The sequence below is a fragment of the Meriones unguiculatus genome, chromosome 6, assembly GCF_030254825.1.
Source record: "Meriones unguiculatus strain TT.TT164.6M chromosome 6, Bangor_MerUng_6.1, whole genome shotgun sequence".
NCBI classification, from domain to species: domain Eukaryota; kingdom Metazoa; phylum Chordata; class Mammalia; order Rodentia; family Muridae; genus Meriones; species Meriones unguiculatus.
In genome coordinates, this window is record NC_083354.1 from 131,266,153 (window position 1) to 131,291,841 (window position 25,689).

Below are 25,689 nucleotides of genomic sequence, written 5' to 3' on the forward strand. Positions count from 1 at the left end.
CAATTCAATTTGAATTGATATTGAGTTAATTGAATGCTTCTAAGTTATGATGAGGATACAAATTAATTTTTGTACCTCTACATGCATATTCATTTTTTCTTTCACCATAATAATTTATGTTTATAGTAAGTTTTTTACATATTACATGAATTAACAATTACAGTGAGACATATATCATAGCACTAGAAAAAGATTTTTAAATGTAAAATGCTCAATGGGATATCTTATATGGTTTTTCTGTAGAAGGTATTATAAAAGTGAGAAGGATCCATTGTTTAAAAAACTATCTACCAAAATGGCAAGAGATTAGTGGATCCAGTTGTACAAATACACTATAAATAGAATGGTATGACTCAATAAAAGTATTTTATGCAACTATATTAGGTAGAAATTTCCATTGAATACACACAGTATCTAATACAGAGTTAATATGCTGTACTTTGTGGATAAGTTTAAGATTTTAATAAAAGCTGCAGAGTTTCAGAGGCAAATATTTTAGTTTTAATTTTATATGCAGTTCAATGAAGTAAAATGTAGTATTTTATTTAAATACTTCTACTTAGAATTTTTATGTAGGAGACTATTTTACTTAAAAATTTGGAGCCCTTTAAAATGATTGCTATGAAAAAATATTATTTATCTTCTTTTATGACATAGTATCTCACAAAAAACCTATGAAATATAAAAACAAATTAGTTATACTAAAGAAAATATACTGAGAAATAATATATAAATAAATTGCTAGAACGATTATTAGTATAAGCTGTAGGGAGTAAAACAAATACCTAATAGTTTTACATATGATTATAAATATTTAAAGTGATTTAAAGCTAAATTAAAGCATGATAAAGCATCTGAACATTGATGACAGAAGCAGCAGCTCTGACTAGCCTGGTATCTTTAATAAGTGACGAGAGCTTCCTTGAGATTCCTGGAGTGGCTTATCCAGGCGTGTTCCCATTTTCCAAAGCCGGGAACAACCCCGTTATAGAACAAGGTTTTCTCAATTGTCTTACTCTATAAAAAGAAAAAAAAAAGGACATTGTTAAGAATAGCTAATCCTATCACCCTTAAACATTAATGTTATAATAATAATAGCATAAATTCTATATAAAAGCAATTAAGTATCATAGGACTTTTGAGGCAATAAGTTTCAAATGACCAAAATATATAAAATGTGTAACTGTAAAATTTTGTATTTTCATAATTTCTATTTTTCTATTTCTATTTTTAATATTTCTCTAATTTATTATTTTATATTTTTAAAACTTTTTAATTTACTTTTATTTTTCTACCACATGTTCAAAGAAGTGCTAACTCCAATTCTCCTCAAAATATTCCACAAAATAGAAGCAGAAGAAACATTACCAAACTCATTCTATGAAGCCACGGTCACCTTGATACTTAAACCAGACAAAGACCCAACAAAAAAAGAGAACTTGAGACCTAGCTCTTTTATGAACATTGATGCAAAAATACTCAATAAAATACTGGCAAACCGAATCTAAGAACACATAAAAGATATCATCCTCCATAACCAAATAGGCTTCATCCCAGGCATGCAAGGGTAGTTCAATATACGGAAATCCATCAATGTAATACATCATATAAACAAACTAAAGGAAGGAGAAAAACCACATGATCATCTCCTTAGATGCTGAAAAAGCATTTGACAAAATCCAACACCCATTCATGTTTAAAGTCTTGGAGAGATCAGGGATACGAGGCACATATCTAAAGATAGTAAAGGCAATATACAGCAAGCCTATAGCCAACATCAAACTGAACGGAGAGAAACACAAATCAATCCCACTGAAATCAGGAACAAGGCAAGGCTGCCCACTCTCTGTGTATCTCTTCAACACAGTATTTGAAGTCCAAGCTAAAGCAAAAAGACAAATAAAGACAACTAAACTAAAGACAACAAATCGGAACAGAACAGACCTATTTCACTATTTGCAGATGATATGATAGTCTACATGAGTGACCCCAAAAATGCAACCAGAGAACTTCTTCAGCTGATATTGATAATTTTATTAATTACAGTTTATTCACTTTATATCCCAGCTGTGCCACCTGTGTCCCTCCCAAAGTCCACTGATAGGGGAGGTCTTCCTATCCTTCCCTCTGATCTAATCAGGACTCATCAGGAGTGGCTGCACTGACTTCTGTGGCCTGGTAAGGCTGCTCTCCCCTCAGGGGGAGGTGATCAAAGAGCAGGCCAATCAGTTCATGTCAGAGACAGTCTCTGTTCCCAATTACTTGGAACCAACTTGGCCACTGAACCGCCGTGGGCTACATCTGTGCAGGGGTTCTAGGTTATCTCCACAAATGTTCCTTGGTTGGACTATCAGTCTCAGAAAAGACCCCTGGGCCCAGACTTTTAGGAACTGTTCCTATCCTTGTGGAGCTCCTGTCCCCTCCAGGTCTTTTTATCTCTCCAGTCTTTTATAAGATTCCCTGCACTCTGCCCAAAGTTTGGCTATGAGTCTCAGCATCTGGTTTGATACCCTGCAGGGTAGAGCCCTTCAAAGGCTCTATGTGTTAGGCTCCTATCCTTTTCCCTGTTTTCTCCCTCCTCCGATGTCCATCCTCTTTGCCTTTATTAATGGGCATTGAGCATGTTAGCCAGAGTCCCCTTCTTGATTAGCTTCCTTAGGTAGGAAGAAGGGGCCAAAGGCTGTCCTCAAAACACATAGATAGATACCCACACATACATACCCACATGAGTACACATGAGCCCACACTTAATGCTGTTTTTAAAAATAGTGCAGTGACTAAGCATTATTTGTACAATGAAAGAAATAAAATCTGGAGAAAGGCATTCATATTTTAAAAGCATATCTTATTCTATGCCTGATTTTATTTTTATGCTGCTTTTTACTATAAGAAACATATAGTTTCTGCTTCTGGGTCATCTCACTCTGGACAATCTTTTCTAGTTCCCACCATTTGCCTGCAAATTTCATGATTGCTGAGTTTAATACCATTGTGTAAATGTACCACAATTTCTGTATCCATTCCTCAGTTGAGGGAAATCTGGGTTGTTTCCAGGTTCTGGCTCTGACAAATAAAGGTGCTATGAACATGGTTGAACAAATGACCTTGTGTACTTGTTCATATTTTGGATATATGCTTAGGAGTGGTATAGCTGGATCTTGAGGTAGCATTATTACTAATTTTGTGAAAAAGTGCTAAGATTGGTTTCCAACAAGGGCCTTGCAAAGATCAATACTCCAATCAAGGACCATGCATGGAGATAACCTAGACCCCTTGCTCAGATGTAGCCCATGTAGCCCAGTGTCCAAGTGGGTTCCCTAGTAAGAGTAGCAGAGGCTATCTCTGACATGAACTCATGTTCATGTGGCCGGCTCTTTGATCACCTCTCCTTGGGAGAGTGCAGCTGTACCAGGCCATAGAGGAAGACAATGCAGCCAGTCCTGATGAGACCTGATATGCTAGGTCCTCCTCCCCTATTAGTGGACTGAAGCAGGGCCACGGGAGAAGAGGGAGAAGAGGAAATAAATAAACAATAAATAAAAAAATAAAAATTAATTAATTAATTAAAATTAAACACAAAGTCAAAAAAGAAATGGATAATTAAAAACAAATTTATAAGTAAGCAAATGGAATAGGTTTATGTTATATAAAATGTTCTTTTTAACTCTTACAACAGTAGTGAAAGATAAATGGGGAGTTTTTGATTTTTAAATGAGAATAGTAAGGTTTTTTAATAATAATTTCTAACTCTCGTGAATCATATTAATAATTTCATTATAGCTTAACATAAGTATACATAATAATTATATTTTAACTCCTGAAAAAGAAATAGTTCCAAACTAGTAAAACAAATGTCCATAAAAAATATGGAATCAATAGTACTCAAATCAACATTTGAGAGATAATTTAAGAGATAATATAATTATGTTGAAACTGTAGCTGATCTCAAAAAACTACATATGGTTCATTCTGTTATAGCACAATTTTGTTCATTTTTTTCTCATTAATTCACTAAACTAATACTATTGTGTTAAGTGTGGTAATTTCATCCTTGTATCATAATTCTTTATTTGAAAGTTTGATGTGCTTTTTCTTTCTACTTATCCTACCATGAAGTTATTTCTCATTCAAGTGATTCAAATTATTACACATTAACTCAGCAACTCTGTTCCTGAAAATTCTGGAATAATTTTACATTTTAACTGCAATTGATTAGCAGAATTTCTGTAGTAACTTGAAATTACCAATCCAGATATGCCAGGGGACTGTCACATTATTTCTTCAAACTCAAAAGAACAAGTATTATTTATATAAAGTTGATAATAAGGAGAACAACAATATTGTTTCTACAAGAGCTATCCCAGGGGAACTGAAACATATTAAACACTTAGAACCAGTGGTCAGGAGCCTGGAAATTCCATAACTAAGGCTCTGAGAATTTATGAGAAGAAATGAGCCTTCAGATCCATGGAAGTCAATCTCTTATTTTAAACCAACCCCTCTTCTTCCTGACCCCATAAAATAAGAACACAGAATAACTTAAAGCTAAAGCAGACAAACAAACACACACAGTGAGGAGGGAGTATGCTGACTAATACTATGACAGGATGGCGGAGGATTATGTTAATGGAAAAGAAATATGGGCCATCAATTCTGAAGCGAGTGGCAATGGAAAGACTAGCTTCTTGCAAGGAATATGTAACTGAATTATATTTCTGTTTTTATTCATATTTTGTCTTTGATAAAATGATTAGTAGTGTCTATAATTAAAGATACAGTTGTATACAGAGAAGACAATGGAGCAGAAATACTGCTTCAGTAAATGTAAATGTTATGGCATGTTAGCACTGAATATCAGTTTGACCCCAAAGGCAATTAAGTTCCAAACTTTATGTTTAATTATTTTCATCACTGTAACTGGACATCTGGACATCTGACAGAAAGCAATTTTGGTCCTCAGTTTAAGAAGAGACAGTTCATCATGGAAGGAAAGTCATGTAGTTGAATGGTAGTAAGCTTGTCATATCCTGTTTGTTGGGTTAAACAACAACAACAACAAAAAAAAAGTAGAGCTCTTAATGTTCAGCCTAGAACCGCAGCCCAGGGGATGATGACGACCACATTCAGGATGAGTCCTCCATATTCAGCTAAGCCTCACTGGAAATGCCACCAAAGTCCCCTCAGAATTATATCTCCTGGATGGTTTTAAACACACTCGCACAGACTACCAAAAATAACCATCACAACTACTTTACAAATGTCATTGCTCCCATTGCTTATGGGAGATGTTCCTTTATGAAGAAGTATAGATAGACAGTTCTTGATGGTCAAATGCAGCACAAACATAATAATGTAGTTTTAGGAAAAAGAACAATCACTCAGAGATCCATAAATTTATTCATCATAGAGCATTTTAAAAGTAACAATTCTTTAGTGTTCTAAGTCAAATTAAATCTAGTGAAGAAAATGGAATCTCTGGACTCAGGAGAACTTGGAGTTGATGATTCTTGGGTAGCTCTTTTCTTTCTTTTTTTTTCTTTTTTCTTTTTTTTTTTTTTTTAGTCAAGAACAGTGTGGGTGTCATGGATGTAATGAAATCTAAGCCTTTGAGGAGGAACATCTGGAATCTTTCAGGGTCATCAATGACATGTTCTACATTGAGGCTCCTCACGATCCGCCCAGGTTGCCTAGCTCTACTGCTTGTGAGACAAATGTCTGTAGTCTGCAATTATTTCTCTTCCACGTGCCACCCCAGTCAGTAACACAGGGAACATACAACCCAGTGCCTTCTGATATTTTGTAAGGTGATCTCTATTCCTACATTTTTGTCTTTTATAAACCAAATGAAATAATTCTGTCTCTTTTTCTACTCTTATTGCAGATGTTAAAACTATGATTAACATAGTAAAACTATGAGTAACATATTGCTGAGTGGTGAAAAGTTCAGTCACCTTAAGTTCATGGTTTTTGTTTTACTAATTAACTATGCTTGACTTTCTGAAATATACATATATAACCTGTGCCTGCCAGAAAGACTTTCACCTGATCACCTGGTTTACATCTCCATATCACCCTGCACCACCTGATTAAACTTTAAGCTCTTGCTATCCCTCTCCTCCATTATTTCCTATCACACACAGGTTAGAATATTCTTTATGACTATGCTCTTTACTTGATTACAAGATCATGGTTCCCAAAATGTCCCTAAGTAGCTTTTTCACACACAGTTCATTTTGGTTAAACCTCCTTAACCCATGTTTCCTAATCCGCATCACTCCACCATCTGCTTGAACCTATTTTAATCTAGTATTTTACCTCTGTACTTCTACCTTACATGTGACCTACCCCACTCCTCAAATGTATATCCCCTTTGGTACATTACTAGTTTCCTGAATGATGCAAGTACTTCAGGTTAAATAGAAGATTTGAAATTAGTAACCACATATAAGCTAGAATATTAGTGACTTTTATTTGGGGGCCTGGATGTCTTCACCCAATGTAGTGTTTCAAGTTCTAATAATTTATTTGCAAATTGCATGATTTCAGTTTTCTTTAAAACTGAGTATTATTCTATTGTGTATATGCACCACATTTTCACAATCCGTTTACCATTTGATGAGCATGCAGGCTGAATCTATTTCCAAACTACTGTTAATAAACTGGCAATAAACATGAATGTGTAGTGATTTCTATAGTAGGATATAAAGTATATGAGATATATATACTCAGGATGGTATAGCTGGGTCATATTTTAATTCCATTTCCAAGGGTTTTCTTTTTTTTTTTTTTTGAGAAATCTTCAGACTCATTTTCAAAGTTACTCTACTGGTTTATATTCCTTCTGCAGTGTGAATTAATTCTTTTTTACCACATCCATGAAAGCATGCACTGTCATTTATATTACGGATGGTCATTCTGACTGGAATGAGGTGAAGTCTTAAGGCATTTTTAACCTTCATCTCCCTGGCAACAAAGGATGCTGAACATTTAAAAAGTATTTAAGAGCCATTTGTATGTATTTTTGGCAATTTTCTCTTCAGATCCATAACCCAGTTTTTAATTGGGAACTTTGTTTTCTTTATATTTAGGAGTTTTATCTTTTTAGTATTTTAGACAATAATCGTCTGCCAGGGATATACTTGATAATGGTTGTCTCCATTCTGTTGGGTGCCTACTCACTTTATTGTTCATTTTCTTTACAGGTAGCTTTCCAAATTATTGATCAGGGAGTCCCCAGATGCACCAAATCAACTTATTCTATTGATATTTCTCCTGGTTGCTCATAAGAACCATATGGTAAGATCCTATTGTTGACTATACTTCAGACTTTGATTTCAGGAAATGGAGAAATCAATCCTGAACTAACCAAGAAACACTCTCTCTGCTAGGTATCTTTCACAGCGCTTCAGATTTCAATATAGAATCCTGGGGGAGAAAAATAGCTTTAATAATCTTAACCTGCGCTGGACAATGTGGACCCACCACTCAAGACATTCACTGGTGAATAGTACCGCTCCTGGTGAACAGTGGTGCAGCTTTCTTCATGGGACTTGAGACCTTCTCCACAGGAGGGAGTTCATGCCTAGTACTATAAAGAGGAGGGAAGCTACAGGCGCTAAGAGAGAACCTATTGATGGTAATTGATAACCATTGCTGGATGATTATGTCTCTAAACTTTCTAATGAATGTTTGTATTGATAGTCATTGGTTTGTGGTGTTTTCACCCTTGATCAGAGAATTTGTTTTCCCAGAGAGCAGTGCTTAATGTCAAGACTCAAAACCATTCGAAATGCTGATAATAAGTGACTGTATCAGAAAAAAATGCTGAAAATAAGTGACATCTGCATCAGAAGACACAGTGGAGGAATGGATGAAAAGAATGTCAGAGCCAAAGGCTATGGAGAAATGCTGAGAAAGACTGGCCTCTGTTTATGACGTGGCTGTTTAAGTGTGTACTCATAGAAACTATTTTTACCTGAAAATGATTAAAATAATTATAAATTTCAACTGGAAAGCAAAGGGGTCCCTGATGCCCTGCTTCCCGTTGCAGAGCCATGGCAATGTACGGATAGGGAATTAGAGAGGACCACTTTAGTTCAGTGTTCTCAACTCCCTCCACGCTGTGGCGTAATCGTCATCATCAGCCACCTATGCAGCATTTGTACTCACCGATCAGTAAACTCCTGAACTGCTCTCCCCTCAGTCCTCAGGAATCTCAACTGAACCTTCTGCCCCCGTGAACTTGAAGACTCATCGGAGGAGACTCATCCCCTTCCATGCCCTATGTCCGGCTAGATCTCCCGGTCAAATGTCTTAGGTGCATGTGCCACAAGGTTATTGTCTTTTGCAGCATTATGCCTTAGCTGGAAAACACGACTATGTTTGCCAAACTGTGATAAGAACTTGAAAACTGATAAAATAATAATTGCTATTAACGAGTTCAGGGGTGAGTGTTGGGTGGGCACTGAGGAAAGGGAAACAGCGCTTACGATAGAAACTTGATTTGAACACTTCACGTGTGGCTTGAATTGGGTACAGAAATGCATGGATTCACTGCTTCGGTATGAAAATGGAAAAACTGCAGAGCAGCCTCCAAGCGGAGCCTCTACTTTGCAAAGAGTAGGTTTTTCCTATTAAAAACCCAACCATACTAATCACGCCGTTGGTATAAAGCATTGCAGTGAGCGGTGAGGACAAAGCTGGCCAAGGTAAACACAACAGATGAAATCTGTCTGCATCTTCCCACACTGTTAGAAGCATTTCCCAGTGTTAATTGCCTGTGAGTTTCTGATGACAGAACTTGGCCCACCAAATATTTCATTCTCAGGAGGGATTATCTTACTCACATTTTCTATTTTTCCATCAACAACAAATCAGTCTGGTGATGAGGGCTAATTTCATTTTCAGGAGAGCTACATAGTGACTGCATTTTGATTCTCTAAACAGCACTTGGTTCACAAAATCAAAAGTGGAAAAACAAGAGATCACCAGATGATGGATGACTTTACTTATTTTGTTACAGTTTACCCTTTCTGTCACTAAAATATATGAAGCAAAAGCATCAAAGGCCACAAAGTACTCAATACTCAAAGCACTACAATGCCTCAGAACAATTTTATAGTTGTAGGCACAACTCTCTTTATAGACCATAAATGTACATTGTTTCATGGGTATTTGTGACTTTTTCAGATACATTCCACACATGTATGTAAACAAACATTATTAGAACATAGCGAAAATTGAAAAATAATCCAACATTCTGCTGCACGTTTCCCACAAGTACATTCCCGACTATGAACTATCAAACCAATCTTGAGATTTCTTTTTTTATTTTAATTTTTGTTTTTATATTAATTACAGTTTATTAACTCTGTATCCCAGCTGTAGCCCCCTCGGTTCCCTCCCAATTCCACCCTCCCTTCCTCACTCCTCCCGTGCCCCTCTCCAAGTCCACGGATAGCTTGAGATTTCAATTGTCAAGATGGAGATCTCCAGGCACCCTGGGAGTGCCTTTATCAGAAGGCTCTTGTACTGATGAAATTGGCAAGCAATTGCCATGCTTTTGTAAACAAGCTTGCTTAATCTGGAATTTTCAGAGACTAAACCCTCTTGAACATTTTTTTCGTTTTGCTGTACCTTTAATTTTTTAACTGCAGGGTGTGCCTGTCAAGAGATTTCACTTGTATTCTGGCTTGACTTTCTCCACAATGCCACCACATACATAATTCATGTCAGCCTTTGATTCCTAAATATAAAATAAACAGGCATATACCAACTCCTAGGGCACATTCTGTCCCTCTAAGGATAGTGTTTAACTCATCTAATATTCTAGATTTTCATCTCATAGTCCTTAAGAATTCATTGGAAATGATCCTGACTCTCATCACTGAATATTTCATCCTCCTACTGCGGATTACTGGACATCTGCCCTCTGGATCTACTAATTATTCATCAGTGAACAATTTAGGCTGATTATAAATGGTTAAAACTATTATTGTGAACAAGTTTTAAAATAGCTGAAGAGAGAACTTAATATTTTTTTTGTGAGACTCAAGAGAATCTCTGAACTCAGAGACCCTTTAAAATAAAATTAAAAAAAAAAAAGATAAGTTAGACATGCCTGGAACATAATACCACAAAACAAACATGCTAATTGTAGTCAGAAAGAATGGGTACATGACAAGGGAAGATCGGGCTAAAACCAAACCAAAATCCAGCAGGTCAGCTACCAATTTCCTTAGCCCCATTCCCACCATCTGGGAATAGCAGTGGAATCTTCCAGGCTTTAATAGATTTAGACTGTTTCCCTTCCTTGGTTCTGATTGAAGAACAAAGCCTTCCTTGGGCTAACCCTAGTCAGTGTGACTTTTGCTTTCCTCAGTTTGCTGACATCACAAGATCCTGAAACTTGCAACACTCTAGGTTCTGCATCACAACTTAGATTTCACCTTCTTAGCTTTATCAAAGGCCTTCTAGGCACTCCTGGCTGGGAATTTGACCATACAGTAAATTGCTTGGCTTCAGAAATTTTCTAGAATGTTTTGATGAAAGCCCAGATGAACCATAAGCCTTTCCTTTTGCATCTTTACAAAATCAGCACCATGTGACTAATCCTGCCAGGCTCTGCTGCCAGCGTGACAAGCATCTGAACCTCTACTTAGCTCTAATTGTCTCTGCACCTTGGTGGCTAAACCTAGTAGGATCCTTCACTAGGTGGTTGGTTTTGAAAGGAGCCTCTTTAGAAGCTCCCTGAATTCAGAATCTCTCCTTCAATTAATTTGTGTTTTTACCAGTTAAAGATGACTCTAGGGTTATTTTTTCTATTGTCCTACAGAATTGTGTGAGGCTGCTTTGTCATTGCACAAATCTCTTCAGGAATTAGTGGTGCTTTTTTCCATGTTGGCTTTGTCTGAAACTTTATATGCAATCATACCCCTTTCCTTGCCAAATTTTACATTTTCCTTATCTTTTCACTTCACATGGAGCTTTCTCCCACTGCAAACCTAAGAGGAGTCAGCAGCAATCACGACACAGTTATGCTATTTTGAAATCTTCCATCAAACAAATTAGACCATTCTAACGCCAGCACCACTGGAGTTCTCAAGACTCAGGCAGGAGGAAGTCAGATATTTTTAGCAGATGATAACTTTAATGGCCTCTATTCTACTTCACAGTAGTCCTAAAACATTGTGAACATTTTTTTCTTCCCTCCTATGTCCTATGCTCACAAAAGAATATAAGATGAAGCTCTGATTACAACATTCTAAGGATTCTTCAGCCCACAGCTCCAAATTTCCCTTTCATTCTACAATCCATTTTTTTTTCTAAATTCTTTTTTACAATTTATTTAATTTTTATTGGTTACAGTTGATTCTCTTTGTATGCCAGATATAGGCCTCTACCTTGTCCCCTCCCAACCCTACCCTCCCTTCCACATCTCCTCCCATGCCCCTCCCCCAGTCCACTGATAAGGGAGGTCCTCCTCCCCTTCCCTCTGACCCTAACCTATCAGGTCTCATCAGGATCTGCTGCATTGTCTTCTTCTGTGGCCTGGTAAGGCTTCTCCCCCCCCCTTAAGGGGAGGTGATCAAGAGCTAGCTACTAAGTTCATGTCAGAGACAGTACCTGTTCCCCTTACTAGGGAACCCACTTGGATACTGAGCTGCCATGGGCTACATCTGTGCAGGGCCATTAACCTCCATGCATGGTCCTTGGTTGGAGTATCAGTTTCAGAAAAGACCCCTGTGCCCAGAGTTTTGGGTTCTGTTGCTCTCCTTGTGGAGCTCCTTTCCCTTCCAGGTCTTCCTATCTCCTCCTTCTTTCATAAGATTCCCAGCACTATGCCAAAGTTTGGCTGTGAGTCTTGGCATCTGCTTTGATACTGTGCTGGGTAGTCTTTTAGAGGCCTTCTGTGGTAGGCTCCTGTCCTGTTCCCAGTTTTCTTGCTCTTCCAAAATCAGTCCCATTTGCCTTTCTGAGTGAGTACTGATCATCTTACCCAGGGTCCTCCTTCTTGCTTAGCTTCTTTAGGTATACAGATTTTAGTATGTTTATCCTATATTATATCTCTAATATCCACTTATAAGTGAGAAATATACCATGTGTGTTTTTCTGCTTCTGAGATACCTCAGTCAGGATGATCTTTTCTAGTTCCCACCATTTGCCTGTAAATTTTATTATTTCCTGGTTTTAAATTGCTGAGTAGTATTTCATTGTGTAAATGTATCACAATTTCTGTTTCCATTCTTCCATTGAGGGATATCTGAGTTGTTTCCAGATTCTGGCTATTACAAATAAAGCTGCTACAAATATGGTTAAGCAAATCCTTGTTGTATACTTGCATATATTTTGGATATATGTCTAGGAGTAGTTTAGCTGGATCTTGAGGTAGCACTATTCCTAATTTCCTGAGAAAGCACCAGACTGGTTTCCAAAGTGGTTGTACAGCAGTGGAGAAGGGTTCCCCTTTCTCCACATCCTCTCCTGCATGTGTTGTCACTTGAGTTTTTGATCTTAGCCATTCTTATGGGTGTAAGGTGAAATCTCAGGGTCATTTTGATTTGCATTTCGCTGATGACTAAGGATGTTGAGCATATCTTTAATTGTTTCTCTGCCATTTGATATTTCTATATTGGGAATTCTATGTTTAGCTCTGTACCCCATTTTTTAATTGGATTACTTGATTTGTTGCTTTTTAACTTCTTGAATTCTTTATTTTAATATAATTTTTTATTTATTACAATTTATTCACTTTTTATCCCAGCTGTAGCCCTACTCTCATCCCCTCCCTCCTGCCCTCTCCCTCCCTCATTGCTTCCCATGCCCCTTCCCCAGTCAACTGATAGTGGAGGACTTCCCTTCCATCTGACCCTAGCCTATCAAGGCTGTCTTTCATAGCCTTCCTCTGTGACCTGGTCAGGGTCAGTCTGCTCCCCCCATAGGGGGAGGTGACAATGAGTTCTTTATATATTCTGGATATTAGCCCTCTGTCAGATATAGGGTTGGTGAAGATCCTTTCTTAGTCTGTAGGCTGTCATTTTGTTCATATGAGAATGTCCTTTGCTTTACAGAAGCTTTTCAGTTTCATGAGGTCCCATTTATTGATTGTTGATCTTAGAGCCTGTGCTGTTGGTTTTCTGTTCAGAAATTTGTCTCCTTATCAGAAGATGGAAAGATCTCCCATGCTCATGGATCGGTATGAATAACATAGTGAAAATGACCATCCTGTCAAAAGTAATCTATGCAATTCCCATCAAAATACTGACACAATTCTTTACAGAACTTGAAAGAACAATCCCAATTTCATGTGGAATAACAAAAAAATCCCAGAGTTGCTAAAACAATCTTATACAACAACAAATTGTCTGGAGGTATTACCATCCCTGATCTCAAGCTGTACTACAGATCAATAGTAATAAAAACTGACCTTCCCTTTCAGTGGACTTTGAAAGGGGCATGGGAGATGAGGTAGGGAGGGCAGGATTGGGAGGGGAGGAGGGAGGAGGCTATAGCTGGGATACAAAGTGAATAAACTGTCACCAATATAAAAAGTAAAAATTTTATTTAAAAAAAAAAAACCTGCATCATACTGGTAAAGAAATAGAATGGTGGCTAAATGGAATTGAATAGAAGACCCAGAAATAAACCCTTACACTTACAGACACCTGATTTTTGACAAAGATGCCAAAACCATACAATAGAAAAGACAGCATCTTCAACAAATGGTGCTGGTCTAACTGGATGTCTACATGTAGAAAAATGAAAATAGAACCATACTTATCACCCTGCACAAAACTGAAGTCCAAGTGGATCAAAGACCTCAGCATAAAACCAGACACACTAAACTTGTTAGATGAAAAATTGGGGAAGAGCCTAGAACTCATCGGCACAGGAGGCAACTTCCTGAACAGGCACCTACAATCCATTTTAAAAGGCCTAAGAACCACGAAGTTATGTCAGAGCAAGAATCTGCTCCCCACCACTAATATTTTATATTTCTTACCGAGAAACTTAAAGATGAAAGATTTGTTTGATATGTGGTTTGAGAGGTCATGAGAGCAGAGGCACCTGGTCACATTGTGCTAAAGTCTGGAAGCAGGGAGATGAACACCAGTGCTCAGTTTCCTCCCTTTTCTTCTTCATTAATTATCGACTCTAGAGTATGGGACAGCACCTCTCATGACCAAAGGGAGCACCTCACACAGGAGAATTTTCCCCCATAGTTTACCCTGTCTACAAATAGCCTCGCGGTATCTCCAAGGTTACTCCATGCACATTAAGCTGATAGAGATATGCCATCAAAAAACAGTGTTAATCTTCTCATAAAAGGAAAACTGAGAAAATTGCAACTTATGCCTTTAGAATATTTTGAATTATACAATGGAAGGATACCTAAGTCCCATCTAAAGCTATACAATAGCTAGACACTTCCAAATTTAAGTATTCCCATATAGAAAATAAAATAAGGACTGAGAATATCACTAAAAGGTAGATGCCTGCCTCCATGATGAATTTGGTACCAAGCATCATAATAAACAAAAAAGCAAGCAAACAAAAGTAACAAGAAAACGTAGAAAAATACCAATGATAATAACTTTGATTAAGTATATCCTAAATAAAATATTGAATTGAAAGACATTTTATTACAACAAAATGTATATTAGACACTTGGATTATTTTAATAGAGTTTTATAGCCAATTGTTCTAAAAATCATTTAATTGGAGCATATAAAATACATACTTGATATTTTATAAACCAAGCAAAGTAATTTTTGAAAATTAGCCAAAAGTAACTGAGAATTTATTAATTAACCCTAAACAGATAAAAACTAACTCAGATCATTTCAAAGGAAAAGATATTTGATGAGCCTATAGTCTTTCTCATACGCCCATTCTCATATTTTCACTTTCTGTTTACATATATATGTATATATATGTTTATATGTATTTATATATTTTCACTGCAAGTCACACAATGTTATTTATCTACTTATTAGTACATGTGATGGTTAGTTTGTTTCAGATTACCAAAATCTACAGTCATCTAAAATGGAATCTCAGGTATTCCCTAATCACATTCACTGGTAATCCTCAGGTTTGTTTTCTTGTTTCTTTTTTTTTTTTTTTTTTGAATTTTATTTTTTTCTTATCAGTTACATTTTATTAACTTTGTATCCCAGCTGTATCCCGCTCCCTCATTCCCTCCCAACCCCACCCTCCCTCCCTCATCTCCACCGAGCCCCTTTCCAAGTACACTGATGGGGGGGGAACTCCTCCCCATTCATCCCATCTTGTTTCTTTTAGCTGAGGCAGAAGACCTAAGCTGAGTCTAGGCAGAACACATCGATGGCCTGCGCTCTGGGCCTTATGTAGAGAGGCAGCTGAGCACTTGCAAGCATGTAAGTACCGATTGCTGCATGCTGACTGAATACTTCACAAGCCGCATGCATTGCTTAATTAAAAAAATAGTTTTGACAAGTTATTTTTCCAATAAGGAAATGTGTTATGAGATACGTGTTCATTTCAAGTGTGGAATATTCTCCTATGAAGGAAGGTCTGCTTATAATCATTGATGTGCTTTGTATTGGACAAATATCTGAAAAAATAATTCAAGGAGTCAAAATTACTACAACCCAGACAGAACAACAAAATGACAAATTATTTTAAGCCTGATACACTAGTCTTCTAAATGCATGGAAAGTTATGTGCGGATGCTGCATACCCTTAGTCTAGGGACTCAGAGACGGAAGCAGGAAAACAAGGAATGCAAAGCCACTTCCAGCTAAATAGAAATTTTGCTACAAGAAACCTTCTCTCATAATAGCAAAACCAAACCAGTCAACTGAGTATAAGATCTTAAGGGACTGTTCAAAAAGAAAGTCACAAAGAAAACCTCCATTGAAAATTAAAAGTCATAGAACTTAATTAATTAGTAACTTATATTTTCCACAATAATTTCAGTGGGAAGAATAAGTAAATATTATTACTAATAGTCAGTGCATTGTGACATGTCTGCACTCTTTTTGTGCTTATTAAAAATATTTTATTCTAGTAATGGTAAAGTCTTCAAAACTAAGTTTGTGGCCAGTTTGATCACCAAAATTTGTATTCTTTAGAGAATAATTGTAACTAGAGTGAGGATTCATATAACTCTTCTGGCAATTTGAGTATTCTATTTAATTTATAATAATTCCTGCAGGCTCACCTACAAGATGAAAATCAGTCCCAAATTATTCAAAATGTTATTCTCACTCTGGAAAAAGAGAGTGAACCCAGATGAAAATTTTGCTCTCTCCTTGATTTTCCTAAAGCCAGAACTAGCTAATAGAAAACATGCTTGAAAACATACCATATAGAACATGGTGGTGGGATGTGGGTATCTATACCAATTAATGAGGATACAGTGTCAAATGGAATTGCTGTTGCCCTCATCTTTTCCATTCTAACCTCTTGTCTGCCAACCTGTCTGAACGCCATATCACCTTCCTAATAACATATTCTATTTCACTTACAGAGGCCAGTCTGTGCCGTGAAGTCAATTAAAACAATACTGTGGGACATACAAACGCAGGCTTAACAGTGAAATTTAATTAAATCATCTTATTTTAATAACTAAGAATCCAGAAGAGAGCAACAGCATAATTACAGGGAAGGAGAGCAGGGTTTGTGGGGAAACAGAAGGAGCTAGTGAAATATAGCCTCAAGAAAAGACAGCTAAAAGATACCTAATTTCATTTTTCTATTCCTTAATGGGATACAGTAGAAAAATAACATCAGAGCCAAAGGACTAATATGAATGCTAATACACATGTCACAGTAGCCAAAAATATATGTGCAATTAGAGCACTTCAATACTTAGCATTTATTATACATTTTAGCAAAATCCTGTGTCCCAGCTTCAGGCCTCCCAGAGAAGTACTAACTTACCCTGGCAATAAATCAGTGAGAAAAAAAAATTGCTTTGTTTCACTTTCCATGGTTTATTTTAAGGTGTTGAGTTGTGTTTTGCAGCACAAAGTGGAGATACTGGTTACTCTGTGGCCAGTCTCTCTAAGTTTATAGTATTATCAATATTCTTAGCTTACTTTGAGATCCTTATTTAGTACAAAGATTAATTAAAACAAACCTAAAAACTGTAGCAGACACCATTAACTATTTAATATGAAAACATTAAGCTGTCCCTCTTTGATCACTGGCCCCCTATTTCTGATCCATAAAACCACTTAATCCATGGATGATCATAGCTGTTGATTAGAGCTGAGACCATGATTTATTCTTTTACTTCTGTCATCTAGTGCCTATTTATACTAGAATGCCCAAAATGATTTGAGAACGATATAAAAAAGATTGGAGCACATATTTTTAAAACAATTTTCACACTTATTTTACTTGTACTACTTTTTATGCTAAATGAATGTTTCATTTCACAGCTCTACCTTGATTCTTGTTACTTATATTATTCATTTAAAATGATCAGATTTTTTAAAAAATCCCTCTTACGGGGCAGTTTGTCAAAAGCATTGTGGTATTTTAAGGACATGAAGTGAAAATTGTGTGAAAGCATTAAAAAACTGTTTCAAAGTACCCTAACTCTTTTTTATATAATTTTTATTTTTTTAATATTAGTTACAGTTTGTTAACTTTGTATCCCTGCTGTATCCAGCTCCCTCGCCTTCCCAATCCCATCCTCCCTCCCTCATCTCCTCCCTGCCCCTTTCCAAGTCCACTGATAGGGGAGAACCTCCTCCCCTTCCATCTGATACTGGTTTATCAGGTGTCTTCAGGACTGGCTGCAAAGTGCTTCTCTGTGGCCTAGCAGGGCTGCTCTTCCCTCTGGTGGGGGAGCGCGTGTCAAAGAGTCCGCCATTGAGTTCATGTCAGAAACAGTCCCTGTTCCCCTTACTAGGGTACCCACTTGGATACTGAGATACCAAGGGCTACATCTGAGCAGAGGCTTTAGGTTGCATACATACATTGTCCTTGTTTGGAGAAACAGTCTCATAAAAGATCCCTGTGCCCAGATAATTGGTTCTTGTGGAACTCCTGTCTTCTCCAGGTCATGTTAACCCCCCCCCCCTTTTTTTTTTTTTTTTGATTCCCTGCACTCTGCCGAAGGTTTGGTTATAAGTCTTAATATCTGCTTTGATACAATGCTAGGTAGAGTCTTTCAGAGGCCCTCTGTGGTAGGCTCCTGTCCAGCATACCCAGGGGCCCCTTTCTAACTCTTTTACTCAAGCTCATATCAAGTTTTCCCATGTGGCCCATGCTATTCTATTTCACAAATGTACTTCACAAGTACTTGAAGGTATAGATACATGAAGAAAGGAAGATATATGTCCTTAAAATATTAGTGAATAGTGATTCACCACTTATTTATGATTTATACAAATGTGTATATACAACCAACGTTCAAGACAGGATCATCAACAGGTCAACACATGGATGCTAGGGAACATTTCAATGCACTGAATGTTACGTTTCAAAGAAAGATTAGTATTAATTTGGTTGATAACTCAATGCAACGTATCTATGTAAATAAAAGAGTCAAGAACCAATAAAAAACAAACATCATTTCTTTGTAATTTACCTGAAAAGAAAGCATGAGACTATACAGAAGAACTATAAGGAGGTGCAGGGAATGTGTGGGTCCTTGAACATTATACTAAGATCTATTAAGACCCCAACTTTCTAAGTTGTTTTCTTTTATTGTACCTTGAAACTGTTAAGTAATCTCCCTGCTTCTCCAGAGAAAGCCCTTGTCCCCCTTTCCCAGACTTGATTATGGGATAACTTTCCATATTTATATCATTACTCTATCATGTAGACAACTTAAAGTTAATAATGTTACATGACATGAGAAAGCAGAGTTACACTGGAATTCATGGTGCCATGACAGAAGATAATGTGCACCCTTCCACCAAGAAAAATTAGCAAATGTTAAGTTTTTTTTTTTAATGTGGGTATGTAGTTTGTTAAACATTATCTGCCATTATGTACAATCACATCTCTTTATGTTCTTGCCAATGAAATATTTTGCTCCTGTTTTTGTTGTTGTTGTTTGTGTGTGTGTGTGTGTGTGTGTGTGTGTGTGAATGAAACAGCTGTGTTGTCTGTAGAGAACTGGCAATGCTTAAGGCTGCAAGCTCAAAACCTGAGCATATATGCACACAGTTTAAAACACAGTTCAGTTTAAGCTCTCTTAAATGAGAAAAGAAGCCTTCATGGGTGCTGAAACACCAATTTTATTGATAAATGAGGTAGGAAAAACAAAGCTGAGAAATGAGATGGTGACAAAACTGAGAATTTAAGTTAATGAGATTTGGGATTTTCAGTAAATCTTTAAGGTGTTTGCTTTATTTTATGTGATAGGAGTAAACTGAGAAAATCTTATTTTAGAAACAAGTATAACATAAAAGAAAATATACTTCTGAGCAGTATAGTAAGCCTTCATATTTTAACAAAGATGTATATCTTTGAAAAATATAGATCTAAGCCAGAATTCATCCCTTGGTGAGAATATAAGCAAGCTCATAAGTATTATATTAAAATGATGCCAAAATAAAGCCCTAAAGTCAAGAGTAAGCACAGTCCAGCCAGACTGAGGCACTGGAGATGGCGTGGGAGAAATGGGATTGTCACAAATATTTGTTTCACTGTTTTTCTCATAGTAGAGACAACTATTTGGAAACCTTTTCTGGTACATTCCTTAAGCAATGGTCAATGGCTACATAAAGGAACAAAATAAATGTAGGCCTAAAGGAATCACTCTTCTCCTAAGCTAAGGGTTCCAGACAGAGAGCTCAGGAGGGAGCCATTTTCAAAATGCTTCCTTCAAATCAATCAAGAAGCTGGGTGGGAGTACAATTTTTAACACACCCCCTCCCACAACTCTGAGGATTGAAACAATTGTCTAGAACATACTAAGTACCCACTTTATCACCGAGATACAATCCTGTCCTAGTTTCACTGTTGAAAAAATATAAAAATATTCTATTTAAAATCTTTTAATCATATTTACTTTCTATGAATGAGTCATTTCAACTATACCAAGTATTAAGAATTATGAGGGATAATATAAAATACAGTTAAGTTTTTAATATTTCAGCATATTTTTAATTTTTTACACTTATTAAAATGTTTCTTATGTATGTCATAAAATATTCAAGTTGTTACCTCCCCTGCCCCACAAAAGATTTTTTAAAAAAGTATAAATGAAAAATTCATTTTTTTTCTCCCTTTGTGGATTTCAAAGAATTTAAGGTAGCCTGAGGATAAAGGTAACAATGATAATGATTCTGGCAGTTTTTTAAGTGATACAAAATTTAGGTTAAAATCTAAATTTAGTCTGCAGGGCAGAGGCTTTCACAGAGGCCCTCTGTGGTAGGTTCCTAGTTTGTTTCCTGTTTTCTTCTTCTGGCTTTCAGAAGCCTTCTGTAGCAGGTTCCTAGGTTCTTTCCTGTTTTCTTCTCCTTCTAATGTCCATCCTCTTTGCCTTTTAGGATGGGGACTGAACATTTTAGTTAGGGTCCTCTCTTTTACCTAGAACCCTGACAATGCAGCCACTTCTGATGAGAACTGATAGACTAAGATCAGAAAGAAGGAGAGGAGGACCTCCCCTATCAGTGGACTTGGGGAGGGGCATGCATGCAGAAAGGGGGGGGACCGGGAGGGGAGAAGGGAGGGGCTTATGAGAGGATATAAAATGAATAAAGTGTAATTAATAAAAGTTAAATAAAAAAATAAAACAAACAAACAAACAAAAAACCCTAAAAAATCTAAATTTAGGTTAATATCTAAATATCTAATGTTAACATCACTATTTTTCATGTGATGTTTATATGGGAAAATGGAAACAGTTTCATCCTTATTGCTCCCACATTTTTGTGACTCATAAATAAGGCAGAGAGCAATGCAGAATTACAACCAAACTGGCTAATGTGTCGGGTGTCTTAATGTTTCTGGCCTTTGCTTTCTTGTATAAAATGCTCAGTCAGCTGATACACTTAAAGGAGGGAAATGGATAAGACATCTAAACTGCTTAGTACATGGCAAATATGTGAGACCTATTGGGCTCTGCTGATTTGATAAATTATTTTGCCTTAATCATAAAGAACTCTGTTGTCTTTAGAAACATTTCTGCATACATTCATTATGAGTATTTTCTGTTAATTATACTTCTTGAAGTTGCTAAAATTAGATGGCTTTCAGGAAAGAAAGTTTAGCTGTACTTCATATTTTGCTAGTACATATACTATCATACCTTGAAAGTTTTCCATTCCTTTTGTTGTACCCTTTGTATGTATTCGTGCTTTACATCATCCTAGAAGAAAACATAAGATTCAAAATAAGAGAGTAATAGTTTTTGGTTCATATATACTGTGTCCAACCAATAAATTAACAATTAAGGAATACAGTTGACAACATGTAACTATGAGCAGCTAGAAAAACCTCAAAGCAATTTAACAGGCACAAAATAAAAACAGTTAAGGCAGCTTCTTTTATTGTCCCATTACAAAGAATAGAATTAGACCTTCCAAATATATCTGAGCACAGGGGTCTTCTATGAGACTGTTTATCCAACCAAGGACCATGCATGGATATAACCTACAACCCCTGCTCAGACATAGCCCATGGTAGCTCAGTATCCAAGTGGGTTCGCTAGTAATCGGGACAAGAATTGTTTCTGACATGAACTCATGAGCTTCCCCTTCCCCCTGAGAGAGGAGCAGCCTTTCTAGGCCACAGATAAGGACATTGCAACCATCCTGAAGATAGCTGATAAGCTAGGGCCAGAGGGAAGGAGAGGAGGACACCCCCTCTCAGTGGACTCTGAAGGGGGCAGGGAGGAGATGAGGGAGGAAGGGGAGGATTGGTAGGGAAGAGGGAGAGGGCTACAGCTGGGATACAGTGAATGTATAAAATTATTTAAAAATAAAAAAATGTAAAAAAAAGAATTAGACCTTCAAAGACACACTTTCTAAAAGCATAATTTATTGACATTTACCATGAATAATTATTATATGTGTGATTTTATTATATTTCTGTAAAATGAGATGCTGTATATCCATAACTGTTTTATAAATTTGACTGTATAAAATCTGTACTGTGATCAGATTTAACTCCTATTGCACTATTTTGACAGCTCCCATACCTTATCCCATTATCCTTCACAGCTAGTTTTCATCTTGTTTTTCTCTCTCTCATTTCGTCCCTCTTTCTCTTTCTCTGATGTGTGTGTACACACATGCAAGTTATGGGTCTGTGACGACCCAATGACTATAATTTGGGGGTTTTTTTGTTTTTTTTTTGTTTTTTTTTTTTTGCTTTGTTTTGTTTTTTTTTTTTAGATACATTCTGGAAGGTTCCTTACTGGAGAATGGGTAAATTAGGACTGATACAACACTCATATAAACCCTTAAATTATATATACAACCTTTTCAGTTCATGTAATATGACCAGGGATCATGATTGATTAGTATTCATTCCTCTGTACAGTCACCACACACAACCATCAGCAGCTGGAAAAACCACAAAGCAGTTTAACAGGTACAAAAGAAATAAAAAAAGATGACTGGTGTTGGATAAGCAATTGGTGGGGTCTTCTTTGGCAAATGCTTTTATCCTGCTCTCAGCATTCATTAGCTGTCCACACTTCTTTGTCTAGGATTGAGGCTCCATGGTCTTGCTCTGATCTGTGGTAGTATGTCTATTGGTTTCATTCTGGTTCAAATCTTTTTGGCAGCAATAATGATGTGACTTCATGGAAACAGCCTCTTTAAATCTTCTAGGATTTGCAGACTCACAGAAAACCTCCTGTTCCTCTGGCTCTTACAGACTTTCTGACCCCCCACTACAACCATTGAAATATGATCTCCGGGACTTGGGTACAGGATTGTGTTGTAAATAGCAACCAATAGTCCTGCCCAGATATGATGCTTATGAACTACGATAACAACAAGTGTTGTGTAATATTCATCAGGGTACAATAGTAGCACACATACCTATCGGTAACCAACATTTCTTTATTTGGACCTAGGCCCTGCTCAAAGAGAGTGAAATGATGTCCAGTCCTGGAAACCATCCCAATTAGCTAGGTCTGGTGAGGTCATGGATCTTGGAGGAGAATCTACAACTGCCACTACTTTACTGAAACTATGTAATTACTACTTACATTCTAAATATTTATTCCTATACTGATAAATAAGTATAGGTCTCACCTACTATCAAAGAAACATCTTACAACAGACAGAGACCATTACAGAAAACCACAACTAATTAAAATACAAAGAAAAATATGGCAGTGGGTACCCAGTCACAAACAACAACTCTACAAACAACCTAAGTAGTCTCTTCAAGCATTTTGTCTTGATCACTAGTAAATTATAGGGAAAGTAGAAAAAAAAAACCAACTTGTTATTGACTTAAATAGAAATTTAACCAACGTGATTTGTATATGTTATGTAACACTAATATAATTTCATTTCCTCTGTTAATTTTTCTCTTGATTCATAATGCCCGCAAAATTAAATTGATGATTAAAATAAGGGAAAAGGGCTCTTTATATAAAATGATTCAATGTTTGAACAATCTCAATAATATTTTTAAATAACTGTCATGTTCATAATCTACACCAAAACTTTAAGTTACCAAATGAATACAAGAATTTTACGATTTATGATTGTTCTTCATTTACATTTTAGAAAGACTTTATGGGACACATGAGAATAAAAACAATTTTCTAAAAACAGGAGAAACTTGTTGCACTTTGTTCAACTATTCAAACCACACCCTGTGACACACCTTCAGATCAATGGATAATTACCATAATTCAAATGATAAGAAATATGGTTTCCTACATTGTCATATATAAAAAGAACATAAAAGGTATAAAATATACAGTGGCTTATTTATCCTCTGAAACACACTCTAGTACATAGTATTTTTTAGCTGTCCAATATATAACTGGCTAATTACTTGTAATTGTCAATAAAACTTGAATACATTAAGAGAAGATAATTTACAGACATGACTCATTTTAATAAGTATTAATGAACATAAACAGCATTAAGTATAGTTTGAACATTAATTAATAGACACATAAGTACCTTATTTTATTCATTACATATATTACTTTGATGTTCAGAAAATAATTAAGTACAAATATTTCTTGATAAAAAAATGCTATGCAGAAACACTTAAGTACTTAGTTTGTATTTGGATATGTGGTGGCTTGGCAGCCTCTTCTGAAATGATGCCTGTAATGACTCTCAGCATGAAGCAAACTTTGAATTAATTACAGTGGATATGGTTTTCCTGACATTATTTCTCATACAAGGCTTGTGTTCTGCATAACTTCAGCTCATGTAATAACTGATGACCCCACTCTCCTTTTGGCAGTCCAGCGAAAACAAGAAACAGGTGTTCCCTATGAGCAGTGATGTCCAGGGTGACGCACTAAACATATGCAGCAGTAGAAACCCTAGATGCCCTGGCCCGTGTGAGGAGAGCCGGCAGCACTCCCAGGGTCTCCACTCGGCAGCGTCTGCTCAGAGTAGGATTTCATTCTTGTATTAGATAATGAGATCCTCCCACACTGTAATCCTTACACCACGCCAAAAGCACTTTCTTCCAAGAAAATACGAGTATGATAAACACAAATTTTAAGCTTCTCATTTTTCATATTATTTCTACAAAAATTAACAAATATGGGTTAGGAGTTTAGGTCAGTGAGAACCTTTGCCTAGCATTCAACAGTCCCTGGGGCAGCTCTGTGCACTGTAAGAGCAACTATAACAACAGTGTCAACAGCCATAAATGCAAGAATAGCAGAATAAACAGAGGATTTTATTTGTAAAAACATCTTCACCAAAGAATAAATTCTTTTGAGGGTTTTTATTTTAATATATATATTATATATATTATAAATTATATATATATATGTGTATGCTTTCTTGCACTATGTATATCTGTATAATAATAAAAGAAAAGGAGACCTTGAGAGGGAGTGGGGTGAAGATGGGAGAAGTTGGAGGGATGAAAGAGAAAAGAAATCAATTAAAAACAAAACTTATATATGAACCCCTTTAAAATAAACAAGCAAATAAAAAATAAGCACACATGAATTGCTTTTATGTGGATACTGTTCTAAAGCCTAAAACTAAAACAATAGAGAAAGACAAACACACATGAGAAAAAATGGTTAAAGGGAAGAAGTGTTCATTTGACTCATAATTCCAGAATAGCCTTTCATTTGAAGAAAATTTTCCTTGAAAATAGATTTTGGAGGGCAAGATGGTGGCGCCAGGACGACTCTCCTTCTGAGCAGCAGCACAGCAGGATCAGCACAATGACCAGCAGTCAGAACTCTCGGCCATAAAACACAAGTGATTGTGTTTCCCAGGTGAGAAGATACCCCACCGTGGGGGATTCAATCAGCTTTAACTCACCAGGCTCTGACAGGCGCTTGGTTGCCAGCCCAGAGCCACGGGCCAGCGTGCTCTGATCACTGTCCCAGGCTGAACTGTGGGCACCACACCATCAGAGACTGGAATTTCCAGTCGAGAGATAACCCCACGGTGCAGGAAATGATTGGGACCGACCTTAGGTCACCCAGATATGCCCTGGAAAAGACTTGGGTTCCGCGGGCTCCCAGGAGCCAGCCCAGAGCCAGAGCTGGGGACCCAGGCGCCA

At 36.7% G+C, this 25,689-nt stretch overlaps 1 protein-coding gene across 1 annotated transcript in view; it reads right to left on the reverse strand.

Annotated features, from left to right (window-relative positions):
• Positions 1-900: 900 nt before the first annotated feature.
• Positions 901-25,689, reverse strand: part of Cnbd1 (cyclic nucleotide binding domain containing 1) — a 371,846-nt gene continuing 347,057 nt past the window's right edge. Inside the window, 2 exon segments of the mRNA XM_060384618.1 lie at positions 901-1,017; positions 21,260-21,319. Coding sequence (XP_060240601.1) covers positions 901-1,017; positions 21,260-21,319 — 177 coding nt within the window.